General features: G+C 34.6%; 1 protein-coding gene across 1 annotated transcript in view; it reads right to left on the bottom strand.

Annotated features, from left to right (window-relative positions):
• LOC116176248 (nephrin-like) overlaps positions 1-25,986 on the bottom strand; it is a 40,616-nt gene extending 14,630 nt beyond the window's left edge. Inside the window, exons 1-3 of the mRNA XM_031494732.1 lie at positions 25,932-25,986; positions 25,028-25,240; positions 13,113-13,264 (exon numbers count right to left, since the gene is read on the bottom strand). Coding sequence (XP_031350592.1) covers positions 13,113-13,264; positions 25,028-25,240; positions 25,932-25,986 — 420 coding nt within the window. The remainder of the gene's footprint in view (positions 1-13,112; positions 13,265-25,027; positions 25,241-25,931) is intronic.
• Between the last annotated feature and the right edge of the window lie 474 nt (positions 25,987-26,460).

Here is a 26,460-nt window from a genome sequence, read left to right as displayed (position 1 = left end):
TAAGACAAAATATTCTAGCGCAGCAAATTTTTCTGACAATATACGTATATATTATTGATGAAAAATTAATGCGCCTCAGTTTAGTAGACTATTATGTGAATCATGAATACACGAAAAAAAAATTTTTCCCTTTTAAATGTATTTTCAATTTAAACAAAAAATGTGTTCGTTTCATTTGCGAAATTCTACGTCTATATTTCTATTAAATGCATTCTTTATTGCTATTTTTACGTTTTCATGCGAATTTTGCATAATGGCGGCGATATATAAACGGTGATTTGCTTAATAAATATGGCGCGATTGTAATACAATGACTTTGTCTAATTAGAAACGTTATACAATGATTCTGCTTTGTTCCGAGCAGTATACAATATTCAAGTCCTATAATGTTGAGTTACAACGACGCCATAGAATGGTTTTTAAAATCGGACAAGAAGCTGATTGTTGATAAATTTTGGAAGTTGCCAGATTCATACTATGTTCCGATATCATTTTAATTTTACATGCATAAACCAGTTGAGATGTATCTGAAACCGCTAATTAAGCAAAAATATTGAAATATATCAGAGTTAAAGCACAGTCTAGATACAAGACTGTGGTTAAAGCTTCTAAAGAGAATTGTTCACAATACATAATAAATTGCTTTGTATTAATTTTTTGTATGATGGCAACTATGTGTATTCAATGGCCATATTACATTAAAGCGCGTTGGAAAACTCTTTAATAGAACAGATGTATCGCTTAGCGTATGTGTTGTGCTGCACTAAACAACTATTCAGTTATATTATGTGTTTCAATTATCTGCAGTATAAAATTCCATCCATGTGATTGTTAACCTGTAAAAGTTGTTCACTTGTGTATGCCGCAAGAAGTAGTAGTTCAAAGATGTTCAAGATAGTGGAAACTGTTGAAAAGGGCAGACAGGAGTTGACGATTGTTCCAGAAAATTGGGAAAATGATCGGGGCACGTTATTCTTTCCCAAAAGATTTGCCTCCAAACTGCAAAGGGAAAGTGATTCGTCGCCTGAACCCAATTGGATTTTTTTCCACTTAGACACAGCCGATTCCATTTTCTAAAAGTTACCAAGATAATAGTTCCATAAAAATGTTGTGTTATATGGCAGAGTTTTCGATAACTACATTTTCATTGTATAAGTTCTGCATAAGGGAGTAAACTGTTGTAGTTATATGCTAACTATGAAATAGTTTTGTGTATATTGTATAATGTTTTTCAGTCTACAGTTGTATTATTTAGCATAAAGACCTTCAATATAACTTCTTATACAACTTCTATTACAACTATATTATAACGCAGAAATGAAAAGTATTAGAATAGCTATACAACTGCATTATAATGTTTATACAATTCTTTTAAAATGTAGTTATAACGGATTGTATAAAACGTTAAACAACTGTTACAGAATGTGTGCATTTGCAATTATTATTTGTTCTGTAACATGAGTTGTAAGAATATCTACACAACAGCTTTAAAGAAATTCGTCTTTTTTATGACAAAACTATCGTATCATCATGCCTTAAAACAATAAACGATTCTCTAAGTAGCGCTAGACGATAGTTATGAAATAATTCCGTTCTCTTGGGGGTTCTTTATTGTTAGTTGGGCTATGACACGCAGTGCCCTCTGTGACAGGGATATTCTTTCCCGTGACTGCCTCAACGGACTCCCGTTATAGAGAATCCTAGTGATACACCCATTGCCATCGTTTGTTTTTGTTTTCTATCTGAACAAATTAAGATTTTTCTAATTTTCTCGAAAACGATTCGACCGATTTAAACGTCAAAATAAAGGACTTCGAAAGACCTTTCAAATAAGCTATTACTCGATACCACTTGTCATTTAAAATTTTTAAGGGAATGACCCTAGGGGGCAGTGGGTGAAAGGGGGGTGAAGTAGTTTTTGGTTAAAAAGTTGTCACCCTTGACTAATCTTTTGACGTGTTTGGGCATTTTTTTTTTAATCAGTGGTTTTCGATAAATCCGTGGTGGGAAGTTTTCAAATGAACACCCTGTATAACAATATAGCGCGAAGTTATTTCGATTTGGAAATACCACCAGTGGAATTTCCACTTAATCCGATCCTCATTGGTTGATATTTACAAAATAATCGCATGTTCTTGGTTACATTAGATATGAGTTTAATTGTCATGGAAACTGTGTAATAACTAGAGATTATGATGGTGTTGTATCATCTTTCCAACGACATGTTATTAAAATAAGTATGGGAGCGCTCAGAAAATTACGTTTTACTTTTCTCCTTATGTAATGGGTCTCATGATCTCAGAGGTCCCAAGTAATTTAAAATTGGTAAAATTCAAGGATAATAGCACGAAAAATTACCAACAGTTTAAAATAGTTTTGTCAACAATGAGCACATAATCCCCGGGCTATTCTACGCTTTGCAATTGGAAATCCTTACATACAAGTTGGGACATAAAATTGACAGATAAATTTGCCAGAGATATTCAATTCGTCCCTGAACGTAATATCTATAAAACAAACAAATCAATAAAATTAGAAATGGCGTTTCTGTTTTTCCCGGCGAACTTTTGTTTTTCTACATTAGCATCATCAGTCCATTTTCATATTGATTTTAGGAGGACATTTCCGCTAGAGATGCATAGAGTTATTCCCTGTACTCAAGGATCGAGACGCCGTACTTCCATTTGTGTCCGCTGGAATATGCAACATCGATACCGCAAGTAAACTTTATTATTTGATGCCGTTACTATGGTTACTTGCAGATACATGAACGTACTCCAACATAGTATTCGGTAACAGCGTTACACATATAATGATAATGTATTTTTCCCAAAAGCTCAAAGTTGGTTGCGCTCTTTTTTAATACATATACATTGTATGTACAGTTATTATGAGGTACGCTTAAAGCTATGTGTATATTTAGGAACATTCCAGACCTTTTTAAACACAAATAAATACCGTTGAATTAATATTTCCACAAATGATAAATGAAATCAGAGGGTATTTTTAAGAGAAGACATAGATACAACTTTCTACGAAGCTCTGGATAGTACGGAGCTCTGGATAGGACACATAGGAAATTATTTTGTAAATTACAGTTGTAACTGGGAACTATACTAATTTACAGTTGTAATTGGGAATTACACTAATTTACATTTGTAACGGGGAATTATGCTAATTTACAGTTGTAACTGGGAATTAGTTTATAATTTACAGTTGTAATTGTCAATTACACTAATTTACAGTTGTAACTGAGAATTATACTAATTTACAATATTGTAACTGAGAATTAGTTTATAATTTACAGTTGTAATTGTCAATTACACTAATTTACAGTTGTAGCTGGGAATTATACTAATTTACAGTTGTAACTGGGAATTATCCTTGACAGTTACAACGGTAAATTAGTTTAATTCCCAGATACAACTGTAAATTAGTGTAATTCCCAATTGCAACTGTAAATTATAAACTAATTCCTAGTTACAACTGTAAATTAGTATAATTCCCACTTACAACTGTAAATTAGCATAATTCCCAGTTACAACTGTAAATTAGTGTAATTCCCAATTACAACTGTAAATTACAAACTAATTCCCAGTTACAACTGTACATTAGTATAGTTCCCAGTTACAACTGTAATTTACAATAATTTCCTATGTGTCCTATCCAGAGCTTCGTAACTTTCTTATGGTTGTGTGTCCTTTTAAATGGGATTCACAAATCCCACTTAAAATACGGAAATTTATTTAAAGTTTCACATTACTAGTGCTATTATTATTTGTACATACTTTATTTTTTATTTTATTTTATTGCCTTTATTTTATTAGTTAATATATGTTATAAATTTGTTCATTTTATGCAGAAAAGTTCCTAAAAATTTCCATCGAAAAGTAACACATGGGTCAAAAAGTTTAGTGGCGAATCCACATTTCATCCATGGTGACGTATCGACGCCAAAAAATCTTTTTATCGCGCTTTAAAGCTCCAAACAACGCTTAGATTCGTCAATTCGTTGTTGTTTTTGTTCCACTGTGAGCAAACGCGACACCCACTTCGAAAAAAGTTTTTTCATGCCTAAATTTTCGTGTAAAATCTTGAACACGGTGCCTTTTGATAGCTTTAGGACGTCTGCTATCTCCTACCATTTCACTTTGCGGTCACCCATAACAATTTTCGACACTTTTGTTGTTTTCTGGCGTAGTCACCTTTCTTGGCTTTCCGGAGCGTTCTGAGTCTTCGGTGGTCGTACGACCACGTTTGAAATCAGCATACCATCGGTAAATGGTTGTTTTCGACGGGGAATTTTCCCGGTACCACTTTTTAAACCATTCCTGGGCTTGTACGGTATCTTTACCCATTAAACAGGCAGTGTTTTATTGAGACGCGGAACTTGTTTTGATTCATTGTTTACAAATTCACAAAAGTAGCGTCACTTCAACCTCAATATCTCGAAAAACTGTTTACAAAATCGGAATGGGCACAACATTTCTAGATAGAAAATCGGCACATAGTCATATTGGACAAAGCGGCCTTTTAATGGGGTTGATTTTTTTTAATGTTAGGGTAGCTCAGTTTGAGGTGTAAGCATTAGAAAGTATACAAGGTGGTTCCTTTAGAGGGCTGTTTGGCGCAAAGTTTTATTACTTTAAATTTAGTTAATGTTTCATACGAATTTGTCGATTTATAGGTTGAGAGTATAACAAAACGGTTATCTTAAAGATATATTTAATTTTTTAGTTGTTTGTTTATACTTTCCGCTAGATGGCGCCATTTGTATAATTTAAACTAAAGTCACTAAATATAGAAAGTACCGCAATCCATTGGGCTCGTGTGTTAGAGAGAGAACGCATGATTTTTGCCCAAAAATGGCGGAAGTTACCAGATTCTAGTAACTTTAATGTTAGGGATTGTTCCACCTGTTTGGAGATAACTGTATATATTTTTATAAAACATGACAGTACTATGAAGTTAGGTTATAAAAAAATGACAGCTATTCAGATTTTATTTGTCAATTTTTTTAAGTTGGCAGCAAATTTGCCCAAAAATGGCGGATGATTGCGGTACTTTCTATATCTAGTGACTTTAAATTTAAACATAGATATATAAATACCTAGATACAGCCATCCTTAACAAACGTACCTCGGTTTTTAAAAAACATATCAAAGAAATTTGTACATCTCTCCATTACTTTCTAACCAAGAAGAAACATGTTCTTTCTCTTTTTATTGCATTAACCACTATGTCGTACGCGAATCGGACGCTTAAAACAAACTTAGCGCGTCCCATAAGTCATGTGACAGTTGACACATTTCACGATCGCGCGAAATCAAATCTAACTAAAAATATTCGCCCTAAACATGATGGGCGGTTTTTTCACTAAATATTATGTGATTATTGCGTTATCAATTGAATACGAATAACATTAGTGCTTGCCATAATGATAGACGCGTCCATAATTGTTATTCCTGAAATAGTTTTATTACATAGAGCTACGCCATTCAAATTTGGGACTATGTTTACCTTGTTTGGCATGATGTGCTGCAGTGAATTCATTGCTGGCTTGTAGAATATCAAAAAAAACCGTAAGTAAGTAAAGTTTATGTTCAACAATTTAATTTTAATTGCATGGTTGTAGGCGTAATGGTTACGAAGATTAAGTTGCGACAGGAAGTGAATTCGTTTCCAATTATCATTTTGGCCTATATGATGTTGATGCAGTGCGTTTGTATCATGATCACAAAGAAGGATCCGTGCAATATTCTTAGGAAAACGAGATTTATAGACTGTGTGTGCGTGCAATATCAAATTTTGGTCGCTACGCGTCTTGCCTACCTTTCGGCATATGTCCAATCGGTGGGGTTTCTTTTTGAAATTATAGTGCTAATTGTAGTAAGTAAGCTACACGTGTACATTTATTTAAAATAAATACAACATCTTAGCAATGATATCCAATTGGTGATAATACTCATTTAGTGAACATTCATTACATTTATAAAAGTTCACAATCCGAATCATCGTCAGATGAAATTGACAAATCCGAATCATCACTGTCATTATTAACACTATTATTATAAAGTTCAGAAACATCAACCAATATAACTTCTCTTTTAAATTAATCACTTTCCACATGTTCACACACTTTCTTCCATTTGTCAGCTGTAATTTTTTCAAATTCTTCATTTTCCAGCTTTCTAAGTAACATCTTCCATTTTAAATGTAACATTTCTTGCTGCTATGCGATTTAAATAAATAAAAAGGCGGTTTATTTATGTTGTAAAATCTCAAATCTGATAATTTTCTGTGTGATTTGTGCTAACAATTTGATTGACAGCTATAATAAATAATGCGAATCTTGTCTTCCATGCTCAGGGTACCTCTATAAAGGATAGCGCTATACGTAATTAATGTGCCGAAAGTGATGGTAATAGATGGTACGTCCTTTTGAACTATGTTGGGGTATGGCTGTATCTATGTATTTATATATCTATGAATTTAAACTGATTTCAAAATTTGTCCTTGTTTCAATTGTTTGCAATGTATCTGGCATGTGCCCTATTACGAGTAAAAAAACTGGATTTGATATGATATCTGCGTTGGGCCTGGATTTTGCGTGGCGTGGGGTTCTTTTCCGCTTTGCGATTGATCCTTACAGGCACCTGAGGATAGAAAATTTAATTTACGCAAAATTTTCGTGCGGTTATCCAATAGGGATGTACATGTATTTCTTCATTTGTAATTAGTTTGTAATGTTTGTTATCTAATAGCGGAAAAGCAATTAAACGATCTGAGTAGTGACTTTTATGGCCAACTCTTCGTCCAACGACCCACGACCAAAGAACTTTCTTTGAAAGGGATCAAATTCCACTTTAAGAGTCATCGGCTATGGGATGATTTTCTCCAACAACAATTTAGCAGAACTGAGATAGTAAGTAAAGTAATTGAAAATACACACGTTGTAATCGCCGTTTATTTCCAGACATAATTTTATTTCTGTTCGCTATAAAGCGGTACATGTGTAAATTTTTCTATGCTTACCAAAATATAAATTCGAAAAATGACTTCATTTAAAAAGCGGCTAAAGCAACCACCACGAGTAATTTTCACATTTACATTGATTAATTAGTACATAGGACATTAGGATTCAGGATCTATTAAAATGATAATCAACAAATGCTAATTCTTCATTTCACTGAAATGAAATTAGTAGGTACATTCGCAAGTAAAACAAATCAAAACCTTACTTTCATTTACGAGAAGAGCGGAAAAATGTTTATGTCCCCAACTGGCTTCGTCTGGATTACCTTTAATATTACTCGGCCACAGAAACAGCCTTAAAAGTCAACGTCTAATGCGTCTTTGAATTTACTGTGTTATCAAATAACCTACTACGAAGTTCCATTTCGTCGTTCATGTACAATTTATGAAATTAAACGAACCAAGATTTCATCTGAAACGCTGTTAAGATATTCGTATTCGACATGCAAATATCTTAAAGTACTAGCAAATTTTATTTATCTTTCAGCAAAAGGGGAGCTTATCGTATATGTTATTTTCTCTTTTACGTCACGAATTAGTCACATTATATTTCCCAATGCTTGTGGATGTTCAGATTTAGTAAGTGGCAACCCATCAAATCAGGGTTAGTACCCCAAATGGAAACCATCAGTTTTGTAAGAAAATTGCAATTATTCAGGCTACACGCTAGTACAATTTTTTGATTTGATAGAAAAGTGGTAAATGCTCAATTACTAAGAGAAGGGTAAGTGAAATAAACTGAGTAATTATACAGTCCGTTCGCTTTACAAAACTCCATGATTGCGCTATTAACGAGGTAATTATGTACTTTGCCTTCAGGATTAAAATCAAAATCACAGGGTATGAATTTTCTACTCAACAATTAAAATGAATGCGAAACGGCTCGCCAAATTTTATTTATTAATCGTCTCCAGAAGCATTAATGAAATATTCCTTTACTACGCTGAAAAGAAAGGCATGAAGAGCGCAAGCGATAAATTATGTTGTTTCGTATAAATCTATAGTTCTCGAGGAGCTTAAAAAATCTTTCGTTCCAGGAGGAGATTGTTCGCGCCAAAACAACGGGCAATTAGGAAGGCTGACAATCAAACAAATGTGCAGTAGAGACTGAAATTTGTATGCGGTACACGGGCTTCTCTCTCTTTCTTGCTTTTATTTTACAAATCGCTGTGTTGCTTGCTTTGCTGAGATGCTGCAGAGATTCACCATTATGTCATACCGTTGAAGAATGATATTATTTTCTTCTCAATGATTTATGGTTGGAAATAACGTAGGAAGTAATTAGAGCCAGATGTCGCAAATAAAGTTTTCAAAGACTTTCAATTTATATGAAGTCGCTTAATGCACCACTGCCATTACTGTCACAAGGCGTGGATGTGTATTATTTTCAACTATAAATTCTAATTAACGCGCGACTTGCTTAAGAATGTGGTTACGAGATAACTGGGGGTTAATATCAGCGCCGTTTTTTAATTAAAGTAATATGAGTTCATTATAGAGCCGATATTTCGCTAGCAGCAACATTTGGTATAACGTTAAATGGGAACAATACGACCGTTTCCACATGGGAAGTACTTTGCACAATATGCACATGACAATATTCTTTCTTTCATTTGCATAATTTGTTTTGCTAATATGAACTGAGACCATTTTCGTTGAGGAACAATACAAACAAGTTGTAAATCAGCATATGCATGATTAAAGCGCATTTTTGGTAATGCAGGTCAGTATTTTATTAGCGAAGTTTAAAATTATCGATCTCACGAGTAATTTTGGCTGCGTTAAATAATTAATATTATTTAATTTCAATTGACCGTACGTCTTCATTGTGTAAAACAAATCACAAAGTAAATAATAAGTTTTTATACTGGTAACGCTATCTAACGGTAAAATTATAGCACCTCCGAAACCAATATCGAAATTATTTTCTTCAATTATCGATCTCACAAGTAATCTAACTCAAAATAGACTAGTGCCTGCACATCTACACTATAGCAGAAAGCTTTTAGTGAACATTTGAAGTCTCTAGCTATTGTAGTTGTGGAGATCTAACGCGGACAGCCGGCCTGCCAGCAATGACGAATATAATAGCGTATTTTTTTCAAAAATGCGCTAAAAATACATTAGCAGAGCAGATCAAGCCACCGAATAGCGCTTACTATGAAACCGTAGAGATCGTCTCAATTCTCATGGGTGGTAAAGTTAAAAACGCTGTTCTACTAGTACCTATACTTTAACAAAGAATTATAATGAACATAAAAACGTCGGCAAAAAGCGTTCACATTTGCTTTGCTTTCTTTTTTATGTGCATTTCTGCTGTTTTTTCGTTTTCTTACTTGACGGTTCCTTGCCATTTTATTTTCTCGTTTTCCCCATTTGTGGAGTAGTTTTTCCACGTATTTATTGTAATCTTTGGTAAGACACGCATATGCATTTAAATGTTCTAATTTAGTCTATTGTCTTGTATTAATTTTTACCATGTTTTAAGTTGAATGTACGCCTAACATTTCTGTTGTTGCTGTTTTTTTATAGAAAACTTCAGCTAATTAAAGAAAATCGTGGAAATGATTATTTGATAACCATCTTCGAATCTCTCTCTCTCGTCAGGTTCAATAAACATACGAAGTTTGACTATGGAAGAGGCAAAGGGCGAACAAAGCTTTTAAAATATAATTTTGGAATAGTGCTGTGATAACAAGCACGTTTACGAAAAAGGCATAGATGGTTCGTTTTTTGTTTAATTAGGTGAGCCGGATAAATGAACTCTTATTTAATTTAAGGTAAGACATTTAAGTTGATAATGTTTGCAGGTGTTTTTTTGTGTAAAATCATTAGAGGTTATCGTTAGGCGTTATTTTTGTTTTGTAGAAAATGGTACAGTGTGTTAAAAGTGAGTTTGGATCAGATAATTGTTGATAACATGTTGTTTACGTTGAGCGTCTTTAACAAAATGTGGAGGTGGTTCATTATGCGGTATTATAAATAGTCTTAGAAGAAAAGAGGATTCCTAGTTTTCACGGAATAATGATTCTTGAGAGCTTTTTACTTGATTAAGCGTCATTGAAAATATCTAAGTTGATTCGACGTTTGAAACAATCTTTTGTTTTGTGACTTTTTGGTATCACTTTCAATAACGAATAGTGAACTGACCGTCTCAGCCCTGAAATTCACTGTTGTATTGTAACTGGTGGCTGCTTTAGAGTTAAAAAAGTAATTTTTCGAATGTATACCTTGGTTACCAGGAAAATTAACCAATGTACCACATTATAGCGAACCTTAACGCAATAAGTCTGGCAATAACAAACGATATCAAGAAATATTTTGTGGCAAGCAAGCGCGGTTCTACGATCTCTTCGGACCTAAAAGTTTCGTTCCGGGTGACAGAAATTCTGGTTTCCTATTAGTTTAAAGGATGTCGCGACTAGAGTTGTTTTTTACTGAAATTATTGGAGCAGGCGCGTGCTATTTTGTGTATGAGAGATGTTATTCGGCGTATGTGGGAAGGTTCGTGGTGCAAGTTCAAGAACTGGAACGTGTATGTTAGTAAGAGAATTTTATCCGGATAGTAGTAAAGAATTAGCAGTTTAACTTCGAGTAAAAACACAGTGGCGAGAACTCTTAAATTCAGGGACAAATTAGTGTTACCAGTAACTTTATACGTTTCTAGAGGCCTGACTCATACCAAAGTCGTTTAAACTTAATGCAAAGAGGATTTTACACATCTGGAACTGGAAATCAAAGTTTGAGTTTAACGGCATAGGGTAAAGATTTTAAAGACAATTAATTTGTGCATATTGCTCGCAAAAAAAACCTAGCAATAAATTGAGCAACATTCAATCTCAATACAAAGGAAACCTCTGCGCATAAATAACCACGATCTCGAGTATCACATTATACGAATGTTTCTTCTGTCAAAATTGGCATTCGTGACGAAGATAACGTACAGAGGCGCTGCAAGAGGTTTCGCTGTACCGCACAGCACGAGCTATTTCAATATTTCTAAGAAATTATACCTTTTCCAAGGAGAGATAAGATCAATTCAATGTTTGCTTAATTTATGTGTTTGATTACATGGCCTTGACCCCAAGTTAAATTAATCATTCTTTTAAACATGTGGAAATCATCGAATTGTTTGAAGTTTGATATGTGCACGAGTGCGAACTTGTTGTTTTAAACCAACACTTTTCTCCGTTAAGATAAAGTCACGGGGGTAGTATATAACTGTAACTACATTAGCTACGACACCTAATGCCGGGACTGTTCTCGAATCTCAATCTAAGGACATCAAATATTAGTATATTCTGTGGTATTACTTATATGTAATTAGAGAAAACTGAAAAAGGGAAAAGACTAATGTTTATTAAGGTGGTAATTAGGTTTTTAAGCTGATTTTTTCCCTAAAAAATTAGGGATCTTATTTTCATGCTAACTCGCTTATGCTAAAGGTTTTTTTTTAAACAGTTTAAAAAAGGTTCTACAAGATTTTCGCAATAAATGCATAGTTTTGCCGTTATTTGACTATGAAACTCTGTATTTTAGCGTTTGGCGTACAAGATCCAACCTTTAAAAAGCCAGGCCTCGGTTCGGATTGACCATACAGAAATTATTTAAAAAAAACTTTTTTTGTTTTTACGGTTTTTTAATAAAATGCATACTTTTCGAGTTTTTCGCGATAAACCAATTAAAACATTGATCTTTTCTCCGAAAAATGATACCTTTGGTCGCGAATAACTTTACAAAAAAAAGGTATAGAACACATTTTGCTTAGAATTAATTTTTATATCTATTCCGTGTTCAAATTATAATAAAAAATTCCACCCTCGAGATGGGGTGGCAACCACCCCAGGGTGAAAGTGTATGATATAAAAATAGCCAAGTCAAAACCTACACTTCGTGGACTATTAAGAGATGTGAAATTGCGATCTTCTAGCCTGTCTGATCTTATTTTCGGGAGGCACCCTCGCATGCTACTGGACTAATTCGCATTCCAAAACTTACCCAAAACTATACCACAGGTGTTTGTTCAAAACAATTCAATTCAAAATTACATGGAAGTAGGAATATTCCAAAGTTTTACAAAGTGCCAAGACGGTACAAGAAATGATATTAGCTGTCCTCAGCGGAAAATAATTTATCTTAATTTGAACGTGGAAAACCTAAATAATTGGAGTTTTCCAGTGCTTAATACAGCTTTGTTATTGTGGGAAACAATATGCAGGAAATAGGTATAGTATGGCTATGATTAATGAAGCCATATAAGTGTGAAGTTATATTTGGCGAGAGAAATTCATTTCAATAATTTAAAACACTACAATATCAGCCCCAACATAAAGAGGAACTATAGTAAGAGATTTTCACCTATCGGTAACAATGTTTTTTGCAATAGTCTACTAGTTAGGTAAAAAGATCGAAAACGAAAAGAAAACATACGAAACTTTTATGTGGAAAAATGGCTAAACTCTTGCAAAAAGAAGTAATAATAAAAAATGATCGCAAGTTTTCGAGCAGTAATCGTTTAATTACGAAAAACGAATTCAGTCGGGTAATGTTTAGAATTTAAAAAATTTCAAACCCACATACTTGTTCCCAGACGGTATCTGTAACATCAATTACAGCAGTGTATGCTAACCTGAAAATACAGAGGAATGTAAATAAGGGTTTTAAATGAGTCAGGTTAAATAGCTATATCGCAATAATAGTTCGAGAATGATCCCTAAATTAACGAACCGTTTTAATTATCTGTGTATTTACTACAGGAAATTATTGAGGTCGAGCTAAAATCTCGGGTATTTAAACATGGTTAAAATAACACTGTCCAGAAAACAATCGAATCGTTTACTAACTGAAAGAAACTTAATTAAATTTCTACAGATGATCATGTAAGAGTGAGTGAAGCTTATATAATAAGGGAATAATTATTACGACAGGTGCAAATGGCGGTTCTATAGGTACTTAAACTTGTCCATCCCTCATCATCCTTTATATTGTTTACTCATTATCCTCTTTGGGTGAGCTTATTTAATCTCGAAATCCATCGCCGATTTTAGACGAAAATAAAATACATCGAAGTAAATTACCGTCTCCTTTGTCTTCTCAAGGCGTTGCCCATTCTTCCACCATGTGATGCTGGCTGGAGGGCGCGATCCCGAACTTTGACACAGCAAATCGTACCGTCTCCCCGCCGACAGCGCTTGATTGGCTCCGAGGATTTTTACGTCAACCGGTCCAACTGAAAGAAAAATATTACAGTAATGTAGAATTTGTAGGATATATTACAAGAAGATAATTTGGATAGAGAAGGGTCTAATCCTTTGAGGTTATCGAATGGATGTGACTGAAATTGGCATTAACAAGTTTAATCCAACCTCAATTAGATTAATGAAATTACATCTCATTAGGCGTAAATGACAGTACCGTTGTGGTTACTTACGTAATTTTTCGGTAGATTTACAATTCATTTCTTTTTTGGAGAAAAAATATTCGATTTCAACACATCTAGTAATAAGTAATAGTTTTAAAAAGATGAGAGCGAGAACGCTGTTTTTGCACTCACCCGATACCTATCACATAAATTGACTTCTAACATAGTTAAATATATTGGCGTCTAACAATTCATCATAACTCGGAAAAACTCCACCCTGATTCCTGAAGCCATAAATATAGCAACTACGTTCGGAATCGATGTCCAGCAAAAGGACTACTCCGTACGAAGTAAGGACGGATGAGGTTCTCAACTCCACTAATCTCAGAGTGTTCAGTTCTAAGGTAATTTACAACAATGAAGGGAAAGTTTGAGGCGAGAAGAAAGAATGGAGAATTCTTATAGGCTACATGCGGACGAATGCAATGGATTCAGAATCGGTTTGCTGTTGAAGGAGAAAGCAACTCTGGAGGAGCTCGAAGCGAACTTTTGTAGATTGAAGCAATACCAGCGACGACGGTTGTCATCTTCAATTTGTTTTTTTTTAATTACGTTGAATACTTGTCAGCAAGACTCTTGATAAAGTAGCCAGTGGTCTTGTTCTTAATGTAGGCTCCATCGCAACGTGTTCCAGAACAAAATATACCTATACCAGAAATGCGTAACTAGTTCAATTCGGATAAAGTGGACGCTTTCCATTGCCACCTCGAATAATACGGAATTTTCTTAAGAACTATGAGGCTCGATTAACACGGAAGATCGCTTTTTACTGTAGTATTATTTAATTTAGATATTCCTCTCAAAACTAAAATGACGTACTCCAGCGTTTCTGGCTAAACTGCCAATTGGCATCGACTGTTTTTAATGAGTCACCCTATATATTGCAGTATACAACGGTATGCGGTCACTACACCACCCAATAGACACTTACCTAGTTAGCTCAAATTACCCAATTTAGTTTTCTTCTTCTTTTTAAATTTTCCCTTAGGGCACAACTGGGTTCCGACACAACACGTAAATCCTAACAATAACCTAAAACTCTTACAAACTTAAAAGAGCCGAAGGCTCCCAATCAAATTCCGTAAATTCCAATGCAATCGCTACTCAAATTTTGAATAAAATCGGAAATAACATTCGGATAAAAAGAAATTAGAAAAGTCTGACACAAACATAAAACTATAGCTGGATTTCAAATTGGAATTCAAATAGACACATAAAAAATTTCAACACACAGGAAATACACAATAATCCTGTACGAAAAGTGTGCCCTTTGAGTACAACACACCCGGTTTGCAAACGTTCGACCTAAAAACAAATTGATCTCACAGTTCTGTTAATAATAATCCAATGAACTGACCAGGACAAGAAATATGCGATGTTCGGCGAAATCACACTTACGAATCTGACAGATTCTTCTCAGAAAGAAGACTTCTCTCTCTACACTAATTACTTCTTCATTTTGAACAGACTTTTTAAAGTCGAAATTCCATGGGTAAAAACTCCTTGCATAAAATTAAACTAGTTTCCGCATTTTTTTTCTTTTTTTTAAAATTACATAGCCGACTGAACTACCGGCACCAAAATTCGCGTCACAGACATTTACGTTCTCTATCAAAATAACCCGAGACAACAACGTTTATTTTTCATTCTTCCTATTTAAGCAAAATCCACTTCCTCTAACAGTCCAACGAATTCAACATCGTTATTTACCCGACAACACTCGAAATTCCTCTACGTCGCTAGACCTGATTAAACACCTGCATCGCTTGTAACCTTGTTTGTCGAAAAACCAATTAAATCCCGCCCGGGAACAATTCCCAAACAACACCTGACTAGACAAATCCCCGAACTTCGACGAAGTTTCTCTAGTTACCCGCCTCAAACCTTCCACACACTGACTAAACCCTCAACAACAAAAACTAACAACAAAATGGTAATTGAACAAGTCCATGCCAACTATACGCACTACTAAGGTGACTCGTTCTCATCTTCGGCATCGATTCAACCTAAAAAAAGTTAAAAGACCTACGCACGTGGGCCATACCGCATTTTTCATACGTAGATTAGTGCACATAATAGCTATTTATATATAAAGTACATAAACTGGGTCTTTATGGACGAGTCGTTTATTTAGCCGAGCGAGCTTGCGAGCAAGGCACAAATAAACGAGGCGAGTCCCCATAAAGCCTATTTATGGACGCGATATACACAAAGGTTTATATACGACTGCAACAACCCTTAAAAATGACAATTCAACTCATGTATAAAAAATCGCATAAGCCGCAGTGCAATTGTCACTTTGACAGCGGCAAAAGTTACCTGCAACTTTTCCAGCGACAAATGCACTAGTGTTTTTATCACTATCACATTTTCGAACCAATTATCGTATTATCCTTTCCCATATGACTACTTTGACGTCTGCCCATAATTGATTAGTTTGGTGAATTTCTTGTTCGTTAAATTGTCCTGCCGAATTACACTCGAGGTTTGTATTTAAACTGAGTAAATTTGGGTTGTTGAAATTCAAATCTGTTTCCTTCTAGCAATTGAACTCTAATTGCTAGGCAACAGATTTTCATTACCTAAACAATCCAAATTTACTCGGTAAAATACAAACCTCTTGTACAATTATAAGTGACTATTCAATTCATCTAACATTTGTCACATTTCAGCCAGTGAAATGTCTCGATTTCAAATTGCTGCGCCAATGGGAACGAATTATAGTGATAATTGCACGTGTGGTATTTCAGCGATAATTTCACGTGTGGTATTTCAGCGACAATTCAATGCGATTATTCAATGACATTTGTCAAACTTCCACCAGTGAAATGACGCGAAATTTTGTCGTATTAACCGGAACATTCTTCTTAGTTTGTTAATCAATTTCGACAACCGACTTATCACCACATCTTTTAATTTAATCACTCATAACGAATTAGCTTGGAGCACAAAAGTTCGAATAGAATCAATAGCAAAATGAAAAGCAACTTCCATAATTTATTTTGACGTTTATTGTTGTCATGGAAATACATTCGCGTGGGTAATTATGCTTAATTTTTCTTTTGATTCATTGAATAGTCCTCCGAATACCATTCGTAGTCGAAGTATTTGTAGATTATTTTTGAGCTACTGCTCCACTCATGCTAGTTACGCTTTTTAATACCACTCGCGCAAGCGCTCGTGGTATTAATCAGCGTAACTAGCATTCGTGACAGCACCTCAAAAATATTCGACAATACTTCGACTACTTATGGTATTATATATGATAATTTCACGTGTGGTATTTCAGCGACAATTCAATGCGATTATTCAATGACATTTGTCAAACTTCCACCAGTGAAATGACGCGAAATTTTGTCGTATTAACCGGAACATTCTTCTTAGTTTGTTAATCAATTTCGACAACCGACTTATCACCACATCTTTTAATTTAATCACTCATAACGAATTAGCTTGGAGCACAAAAGTTCGAATAGAATCAATAGCAAAATGAAAAGCAACTTCCATAATTTATTTTGACGTTTATTGTTGTCATGGAAATACATTCGCGTCGCGTGGGTATTATGCTTAATTTTTCTTTTGATTCATTGAATAGTCCTCCGAATACCATTCGTAGTCGAAGTATTTGTAGATTATTTTTGAGCTGCTGCTCCACTCATGCTATTTAATACCACTCGCGCAAGCGCTCGTGGTATTAATCAGCGTAACTATAGATCGTCTCACGTAAAAAAAGGAATCGGGTGAAAGTAGTGTAACCTCCCACTAAGTTTATTGTTCATCTCAATGTCGCTGTGCTTTGAATAAAGATAGGTATAAAACTGGTAATTATTCGGGCCGTTGGAACCACCCTCTAGACTCCCAATGAATGAGCGAATTGTTTATAACCGCATAGATGTTTATAATTTGAATGGTCAACTGTATAAGCATTAAGGCTGATTCTCACTATACATACCTAACGTTTGCATACCATATCCATTCCATAACCATTCCGTAAATTATTATAGGCTACGAAATTGACCTTTAAGTGATATGTGCGTAAGACATTCAGTCGCGCGCTAATACACATTCGCCTTCCATATGTGAACGGAAAGGCGAATGTGTATTAGCGCGCGACTGAATGTCTTACGCACATATCACTTAAAGGTCAATTTCGTAGCCTATAATAATTTACGGAATGGTTATGAAATGGATATGGTATGGAAACGTTATGTATAGTGAGAATCAGCCTTAATGCTTATACAGTTCTCCCGTACAAAGTAATAACCAAGTAAGTCGACATCCTTTAAAATTGAGCTATTATTACCATTCGATTCAGCGCAAAAAGATCTACCTACCAGTGCTTTTAAAATTGTAATACGTTAAAACCCCGACATTGTATAACTACTTACTTTTCGGCGTGTTTTTTACTTTACATTATAATATGTTAAATTTACCAAGTTAAAATCAAGTATGTTACTTTTACAATCCAAAAACGAAGTAAGTCGACATGCCCAAAACCTAAATATTTGTAATTCTATGAACTAAATATTTGTATACTTAATTACCACACAACAAACAAGCAAGTGGACTTGCAATTTCAAAATTTACTCTCGTACTATCAGTTAAACTGGTTCAAGCTGGTGGTGGTGGTAGCTGAAAGCGTAGAACTTAAGTCAGTTTGGTTCGGCCGTTCGTTAAAGAAGTTTGTGTTGAAAAATATGGATACCGCTATTAGTGCAATGGCGTCCAGGCGAAGTGTTCTAATTTTACAAAGGGCTCGACATGAAGTATTACTAAGGTAGGTAACTAAAAGTTTGCAATATAATTTTATTTTGTAGCTGAATATCCGTGGATTATTTATAATGATTTATTTGAATGATTAATATCTTCTCTAGGAAAACCCCCCTCCCGACTCCTTCACCGGAAGACGATTCCGATAAAGATCCCGACTATGACCCTGAAGCTGATAAAGAAAATAAGACCGTTAAGTTCTTTACTGCGAAGGATCTTCAGTATAAAGATATCGGTTCAATGATGAAGAAATTACATCGCAGCTTTGAAAGAGGAGACGTTGTCCCTACTTTTGGAAATTGGGAGTTTGGATCAGGTCCTACAGAGTCTGTCGAGTATTCAGATGTCCGGAAAATTCTTTGCAGCAATCCTGAGAATCTACTACCTGCCGGTATACCTCATCGGAATAATGTAGACAGTGTTAATACAGTAGAAACTCCAGCAGAAATAATTTATCCCATGCTGCTCACTGAAAGTACAGCAAGTATGCCATACGACAATCAGATATTACACAATTCAAATGTAGATAACCCACAAGTTAGTATTACTAATAAGAAAGTGAATGGAAATCAAATCAGGAGGAAAAAATTACTAGCACCGTGTAAGGAAACATGTAGACAGAAATGTTCGGAGAAAATCAATAACGAACATCGAAATATAATATTTGAATACTATAATAATCTTAGCTTTGGAGAAAAACGGTTATTTCTTGTCAACTTTTTAGAAAAGCGTAATGTAAAATGTTATAGGAGCGATGCAGTTTCACATAAAAGTGCTTCTATAAAATACACCCTGCCGGTAACAACGGCCGAAACAATTGACAAACAAGAAGCAAATGATCTAATTTCAAATTCCAGCAGCAGTAATAAAATGCAAGTTTGCAAAACTATGTTTTTGCACACGATTGGGCAGACATGTGACGCAGTTATTACTGGATATTTGAATAATGTAGATGAATCGTTCGCAGAAGTAAAAGATAAAAGAGGGAGTGCGAGAGCGAAAATAGTGAAACAGGTATCCGCGGCCAATTATTCACAAATTAAAAGTCATATTGAGTCATTTCATCCTACTCAGTCCCACTACAATTTATCGCACGCGCCAAATAGAAGATATTTGCCAAGCGACATATCGATTTATAAGTTATGGGAAGATTTTAAATCTAAAATTAAATCAATATCTTACGAGACCTACAGAAAAGTGTTTGAGAAAGAGAATATTGGGTTTTCTAAGCCTTCCCAAGATGAATGCCCGAGTTGTTTATTATACAGTTCACACATCCGTAACCTAAATGATAGTCACTCAAACGCAGAAACAGAAAAAGCAGCTGACCATCCACAAGATTGTGAAGTATGTGCGCAATACCATGCCCACAAACAAAAATACACAGCCGCAAGAAAATCCTACGAAGATGATGTTACTAAAACTTGGGAAAACACAACTGAATTATTTGCAGTTGATATGCAAAAGGTACTGATTATACCAAAAATGACAACAAAAAACGCATGCTTTGTCAGTCGTTTGGTATGTTTCAACGAAACGTTTGCCAATTTAAGAAAAAATGGCACCAATTTTTGCGTGATGTGGCACGAAGCAATAAAAGGAAGGACGGGACCTGACGTTGTTTCGACATTTTATAATTTGTTAAAGAACTTGGATGACAGTAAAAAAAATGTCATTTTTTGGGCAGATAATTGTGCCGCCCAAAACAAAAATTGGACTTTGTTCACAAGTTGTGCAATTTTTGTTAACGAGAATTGGGGTCCAGATACCATAACTTTTAAATATTTTGAGTCTGGGCATTCATTTATGAAGGCAGACGCAATTCACGGTGCCATTGGTAAGCAGTGGAATAAAGCCAAAGAAGTGTTAGATTTTGAAGATCTTCTTAATCTTATTAAAAAGTCTTGCCGTTATAATAAAATCATTGATCTGCACGCAGAAGATTTTATGAGTTTTGAAAATGGTTGTCAACCCAGAAAACAAGGAGCAAACACAATACCTTTACTTCATGACGTTAAAATTTGCCAATTTAGAAAAGGAAGCAGGTCCCTCTTTTTCAAAAGTGAAATAGACGGCTTAAATTTTAAGGAAGTTAAATTTTTAAAACCTAAATTTAAACATATATTACCTGAAGTGAAGCAAACCAGTGCGTGCCGAGGAATCAATTCAGAAAAAAAAGACAAAATAATTAAAGAGTTGGTCAGTACAATGCCGGCCAAAAAGCAATTGTTTTGGCGCCAACTTCCCGTATCTCATGACTCGGAAGATCTTGGTGAACTTGTGGGAGAAGTGGTAGTAGATTAGGTTTGAGTTTAGTTTAGGAAAGTGATCAGTTACCTAACATAATGTTCCTAAAGTAACACAGAAGAATATTATTTTTTATGTTTATTTTTGCATTAATAGTTCTAAAAAACGTTCTTGTCGACGTACTTGTTTTTGTACTTGAAATAAATACATAGTTGGTTTTTTGTTGGTAAGAATTTAATTTTTTACAGAAATTTGACGTTTAAGTAAGACTTCAATTGGATTTTTTTAACTTAGTTTTCAAAACGAGCATTTTTGTACTTTCCGTAAAACATGAGTTGTGCTTATATAAATGTCTATACAAGAAATGAATATTCTAAAACCAAAACTATCACAATTAAACAATTTTCTCTGAAATATTTAATAAAAAATTGCGGTCCCAAAACTAGACAATTTTGACTTACTTGGTTGTTACTTTGTACGGCAGAGTTGACCATTCAAATTATAAACATCTATGCGGTTATAAACACTTCGCTCATTCATTGGGATTCTAGAGGGTGGTTCCAACGGCCCGAATAATTACCAGTTTTATACCTATCTTTATTCAAAGCACAGCGACATTGAGATGAACAATAAACTTAGTGGGAGGTTACACTACTTTCTCCCGATTCCTTTTTTATATGAGACGATCTATAGCATTCGTGACAGCACCTCAAAAATATTCGACAATACTTCGACTACTTATGGTATTATATATGAAAATTTCATGGAATTCAATAAACGTTAAAATCTATATATCATTGACAACAGATGTCAAGCATTTGTCAAGTATTTCCCAAATACAAATAATTTACCTTGGATTGACACCTAAGTACGACTGTCACATTGGCAGGCGGCCGTTTTACTTTATCATTATGGACTAGGCCATAATATTGCAAATTATGGCCACTAATTGCGACTGTATAATCACCGCATTATCAAGCAGTCGTACCTAAATTAGTTATTGTGCACCAAGTCAATGCACATTGCAGTTTCCGCAGAGAATTATTGAAGAAATGTAGATTTTGCTTTACCACATTCATCAAAAAATGACTTTGACAGGAAACGCAAAACATTTAGTTCCTTTGCATTAAAGCAATGCGTTTCGCAGTTTCCCCGATGAAAGTGCTGTTAAATAAATTTTGCTCTACCAATTTAATCAAAAAGTGGGTAGGACAGGAGGACTACATAATATAGGGCCTTTGCACGGGTGAATAATTGAAGACTTTGTCCAAACTTGGGCATCTTCCCGAACTGTGTAAGGTCTAGGTTGCTATAACTGTCAGGTGAATTAATGCATTGAATAAAAAATTAATTTTTATACAATGATTGATGATTTAGAATTGAACATTTGAGTTTTACATACAAGAGATTTGTAATGTTCAGAGTTAAAATTTACGCACTGTATAAACATATGTGTATCCTTTATATTATACTTTCATAATTTAGCACTGCTTTTTAAATCGTAACTGAAGTAATTTCTCACTGTACTTTTGCACTACGAGTATAATAGTTATTTATAGTTTACGACTTATATGGCAATTATCATTAAATATTGATTTACATTTACAAATCCCGTTTTATTCTCTCTCTCTCTCTCGTTACTTAGAATTTGTAAGTGCTTTACGACTAAATCCCTTTAGCTTTTGCTGAACAACCCTTAGGTAACTTACTTAATCTAGCCATTCTCTTTAAGTTTAAGATTGAGTGTCCCGGATGCATATCTCCTATTTCGTTTTGTTCGTTATTTGTATACGTAATATTACTTCACAGCAAGCCTCCAGATTCTTAGAAAAATAATCAATAATGGTTAAGACTTCTTTTCCCTGCGTCTCTTCTGTTTTCAAAGACTAATAAGCTGCACAATTTAGCAGTGCCTAGAAATGTGCTGCTCCCAATATACACCAATTAAAAGAGTGATCTACAATTTTAGCTTGGAGAGGGATGACAGGTGAGTACATACATCAAGTATACGAGCCGTTATTGAATCAGTTCTTTAAGGTTTATGAATGGAACTTGTAATTAATGTGTTGTGTAAAATCTCTAGGTTGAATAATGCTGAAGATGAGAGCGAACCACTTTGCAGTGTAAAAATACGTGTAACGTAATTTCGGTCTGAGTATCGGAATTAGCAGTCAGAACATCCTGTACCTAACATAATTCAAGCTATTTCATAAGACATTGGAATTTTTTAATTTCAAAAGGACACAGAATTGGGAAAATTTGTTGATTTATCATTTTAATGTGACTTTCTTATTGTACATTTAGTCGATAATTGTTTAAATCATTTAATTTTATTTGTTGTATTTAGTTTGTAAAATAAATTTAAAACGGATAACTAAGAGAACATTTAATCGAAAATTCTGAAGTCTGAAGTTTCATCTGGTCAGGTGTTGATAAAAGTTGATATCGGACCAGAATTGAGTGGTTTTTCGACAAAGAATGTCACGTGCGAGATAAGCGTTGCGGGTGGTTTATCAGTTCTGCCGGTGTAGATGGTATTTCTAGTGTGGTCAGGAATAACGATATTAATTTTATTAGGGCAGGTGTTTTTTGTATAGGTAGGAAGAATTGAGAGTAAACGGGGCCGGGGTTATTTTTACAGAGAGCGTAATTGTATCTGACGCTAATTTTGATACCGGTAGTCCAGTCGGCTATGTAATTGTAAAAATAAAAAATGTAATCGCCCTCATGTTAGTTTAATAATGGGGAAACAAGTTTAATTTTGGCGTTTATTTATGAATTTGATGGATGCGATATTTTTGAAATTCATAATTTTGGGGATTCATTGCGTTCAGTGGCGTTCGGTGACCATTTCACCGCAATCTTTAAAATTTGAAAACTATTAATTTTACAATGTAATGGAGAAATTCATAATCGCCATAAACCGTCTCGTTACGATAGCATATCATCGGTAAAAATTATACAATTATACACAAGTACGCACATTGCAAATATATATAGTACGTACATCGCTAGATTTTCGGGAGTACATTTCACGTACACTTACGGTCGGTACATTTTACGTACACGGGACATTATTTTTGCGCTAGGTATATACTTTGCCGTACGTACTATGTACGTGAGCAAAAGTAAGTATATTATAACAGGCAAAGTACGTACCCAGCTTGTACAAAGCAGTGAAAAAATAACGTACCATGTACGTGAAATGTACGTACATGTACCGTAAGTGTACGTGAAATGTAAATCCGTAAATCTAGCGCTGTACGTACTATGTATTTGCAGTGTACGTACTTTTGCTATTTGGGGAAATTGATTGCTATTTAAGATACACCGTAATGTCATAAATGTTTCGTATCTCGCCAAGTAAAAGAGATGTTGAGGTGACCCTCTTATTTCGTACGCAATAATCAAAATACCAATAGAGTTAGCTAAAGCGGAACAAGCCCCAATTAAATAATAACACATCTCATACAGAAAGCAAAATGGCAATTATGATTTGGCTGCAAACGTCATTTTTGACATAAAAATGTACATGGTCTTTGACTTAGCATTTATGTAATGATATGTCCAATTTAAAATAAGCATCAGCTTACAGTACATATAACCGAAAGTGCCACCAACTTGAAAAATATCTTAGATGAATTTCTTTTAGCATACTGTCAAATTTTCAAAACATTCAGAGGTGTCCTTTTCGAGATTTGGATACTCGGTATTCGGTGTGGGACACCCTGTAGCTGTGGATAAACGGAAATTTTGTGTTTTAACAAATAGATTTACTATTTATATAAAACTCAAACTCAAGCAACATCTCTAAATGGTTCAGTTAGTTCTGCAATGAAGGTGACAATGTCCTTAATCTCGTACCTTCCGCGAATAACATACCCCTATATTTACGGACAAACACTTTTTAGTATAAAAATATGAAAATGGGTTAATAGATTACCTATCTATAGTGCGAGAATATTCTCAGATCAGTCAAAGCTTTTTCATTTTTGTTAATTTACGGAAGTTAATAAGAATGAAATGGATGGCTCGAGAATACAACATCCGTCGTCTAGAAAATAATTTTCATCATCCCTTACTCTTTAGATCTAGAAAATCAATTTTCTCCACAAATATAAGACAAAAGAGGGTAAATCTCTTTCCTCATATCGACGATAGTTTCTACAACATTTTGTGGTAAAGACTTAATGTAACACGATACCTACGAATATGGAACAAAAAAAGTCGCCGGTCGTTTTGTATCATCATTAGGTGAGGTAGGTTTAAGTATTCAAATCAGGTACGCATTTTCCTTGTTTGCCTACATTTCATTGTTTAGATTTCATTTTAGTGCGAGGGAAAGTGTAAATTTGACAGTAGCTGAGATTTCTTAATGAAATTTAATTAGCTGTATCCGTACGGAATACCAAGTACTTTATCCTTTTCATCACCGAAAAAAGATGTGGTGAATTCTAATTCCCTCTGAAAAGCTTTATAGGGATACGGACGGCATGAAAGATTGATGGAAAGGTATTTAAGATTAAGTGAGATGATAAAGGGTTGTTTACGTACAGTTCATGTCCACATGTAGTGTTGCCGCCAAAGGTTGAGTGCGTGGATTATTGAACGCTTGACACGTAAGCTCTGAGTGGACATCCCGGCGTCCAAGACCCGTAATCCTTAGCTCGCTTTGTACGTGAGTCGACCCACCGCCTGGTAAAATCATGCTCACGTTGCTCACCAAAATATCGTTTCTGTACCAGGCCACATTTGGCAGCGGCTTTCCTGAAAAGTGGGTTACAGTTAGTTTCATATATCATTGTAGCAAATAAAACAACTAATATGGAACACTACCATTGTCGTTTCAGTTACCTACTTCAGAATCTGAATGCATGAAAATTTACACTGAAATGGTGAGGGTGTAACAAACTGAAACAGTGTAAAACGTTAATTGCATCACAAACAACTGCCTGTCATACGTCAGCTCAATAATCGAGTTTGATCGTGTTAAGTAAATGTACTACCATTCCGTATGCAATTAGAGACGACGTCGAATGCTTTAGATTTCCATGTCAACGTCAAGTGTATTCCTTTTCAGAATTTTAAGTTAATGGGCTTTAATTTACAAGCTGACGGCTTGCGAATTTACCATTCTCAAATATTTTCAAGTGAACGTTACATTTTTAATTAGAATTTCGCAACCTTTTCGACCCGCAGAATGGAAATTTTAAGTTGAAAAAGAGAACATTTTCCTAAATGGAATAAAACGGTTCATTTAACTTTGGTGCATGTAACTGAATTATGCACTAATTGCATATTGCGTTAACCGCTCGCTGGTTTGCTTATTAAACAAGCTTGGATTAAGTTTATTGAGAAATATTTGCGAAACTTGGTAATTAGAAGTTTCGCGCTAACAATGTTTTTGACAAAACAGTACATAGCAAATTAATGTAACTTTGGAGCTCCATCCAAATACCTTCCTGAAAATCTTGCGTTACTAATTCAGTTTTGATTGTATGTGCATCAGGCATAAGTATTACTCTGTTCTGAAACTTATTTGGAAGTGTTTTTTTTTAATTAACATTGGATTTTTTCAATTTCTAATTCTAAAACTGCTTCTTGTAGAGCGATTGCATGGAATTTCATTTGAGAAATTTCTGCATTTACACTTTGTCAATATACATAGGTACTCGTATTTAACGGCACGAGTGCATGAAGGGTCTATATCGCATGTGTCCATAGGTCCATTATGCGTGAATAGAATGTCAGTAACCTTTTAGACCCTAAAAGTAAGATAAGTTTTTGTTTGAATGTAGAGAAAGTGCAGGGTTTCTTTTGTAGAAAGTGCTAGTTTTTTGATAAAAAAGTCAGCAAGAAGCAAATGCTTGGTCAAGTTAGCACAAAAGTAGCAGGAAGGTAGGTAAAATTAATAATATACGCATACTTTGGTATTGTAGTTAACATAAAAATATATAGTAGAGTTCCCGCGCGCTCAAAAGTGATTT

The sequence above is a fragment of the Photinus pyralis genome, unplaced genomic scaffold, assembly GCF_008802855.1.
Source record: "Photinus pyralis isolate 1611_PpyrPB1 unplaced genomic scaffold, Ppyr1.3 Ppyr1.4_LG7, whole genome shotgun sequence".
Taxonomy (NCBI): Eukaryota; Metazoa; Arthropoda; class Insecta; order Coleoptera; family Lampyridae; genus Photinus; species Photinus pyralis.
Note: the sequence above shows the minus strand (reverse complement) of the source record. Positions and strands in the feature narration are given on the sequence as shown.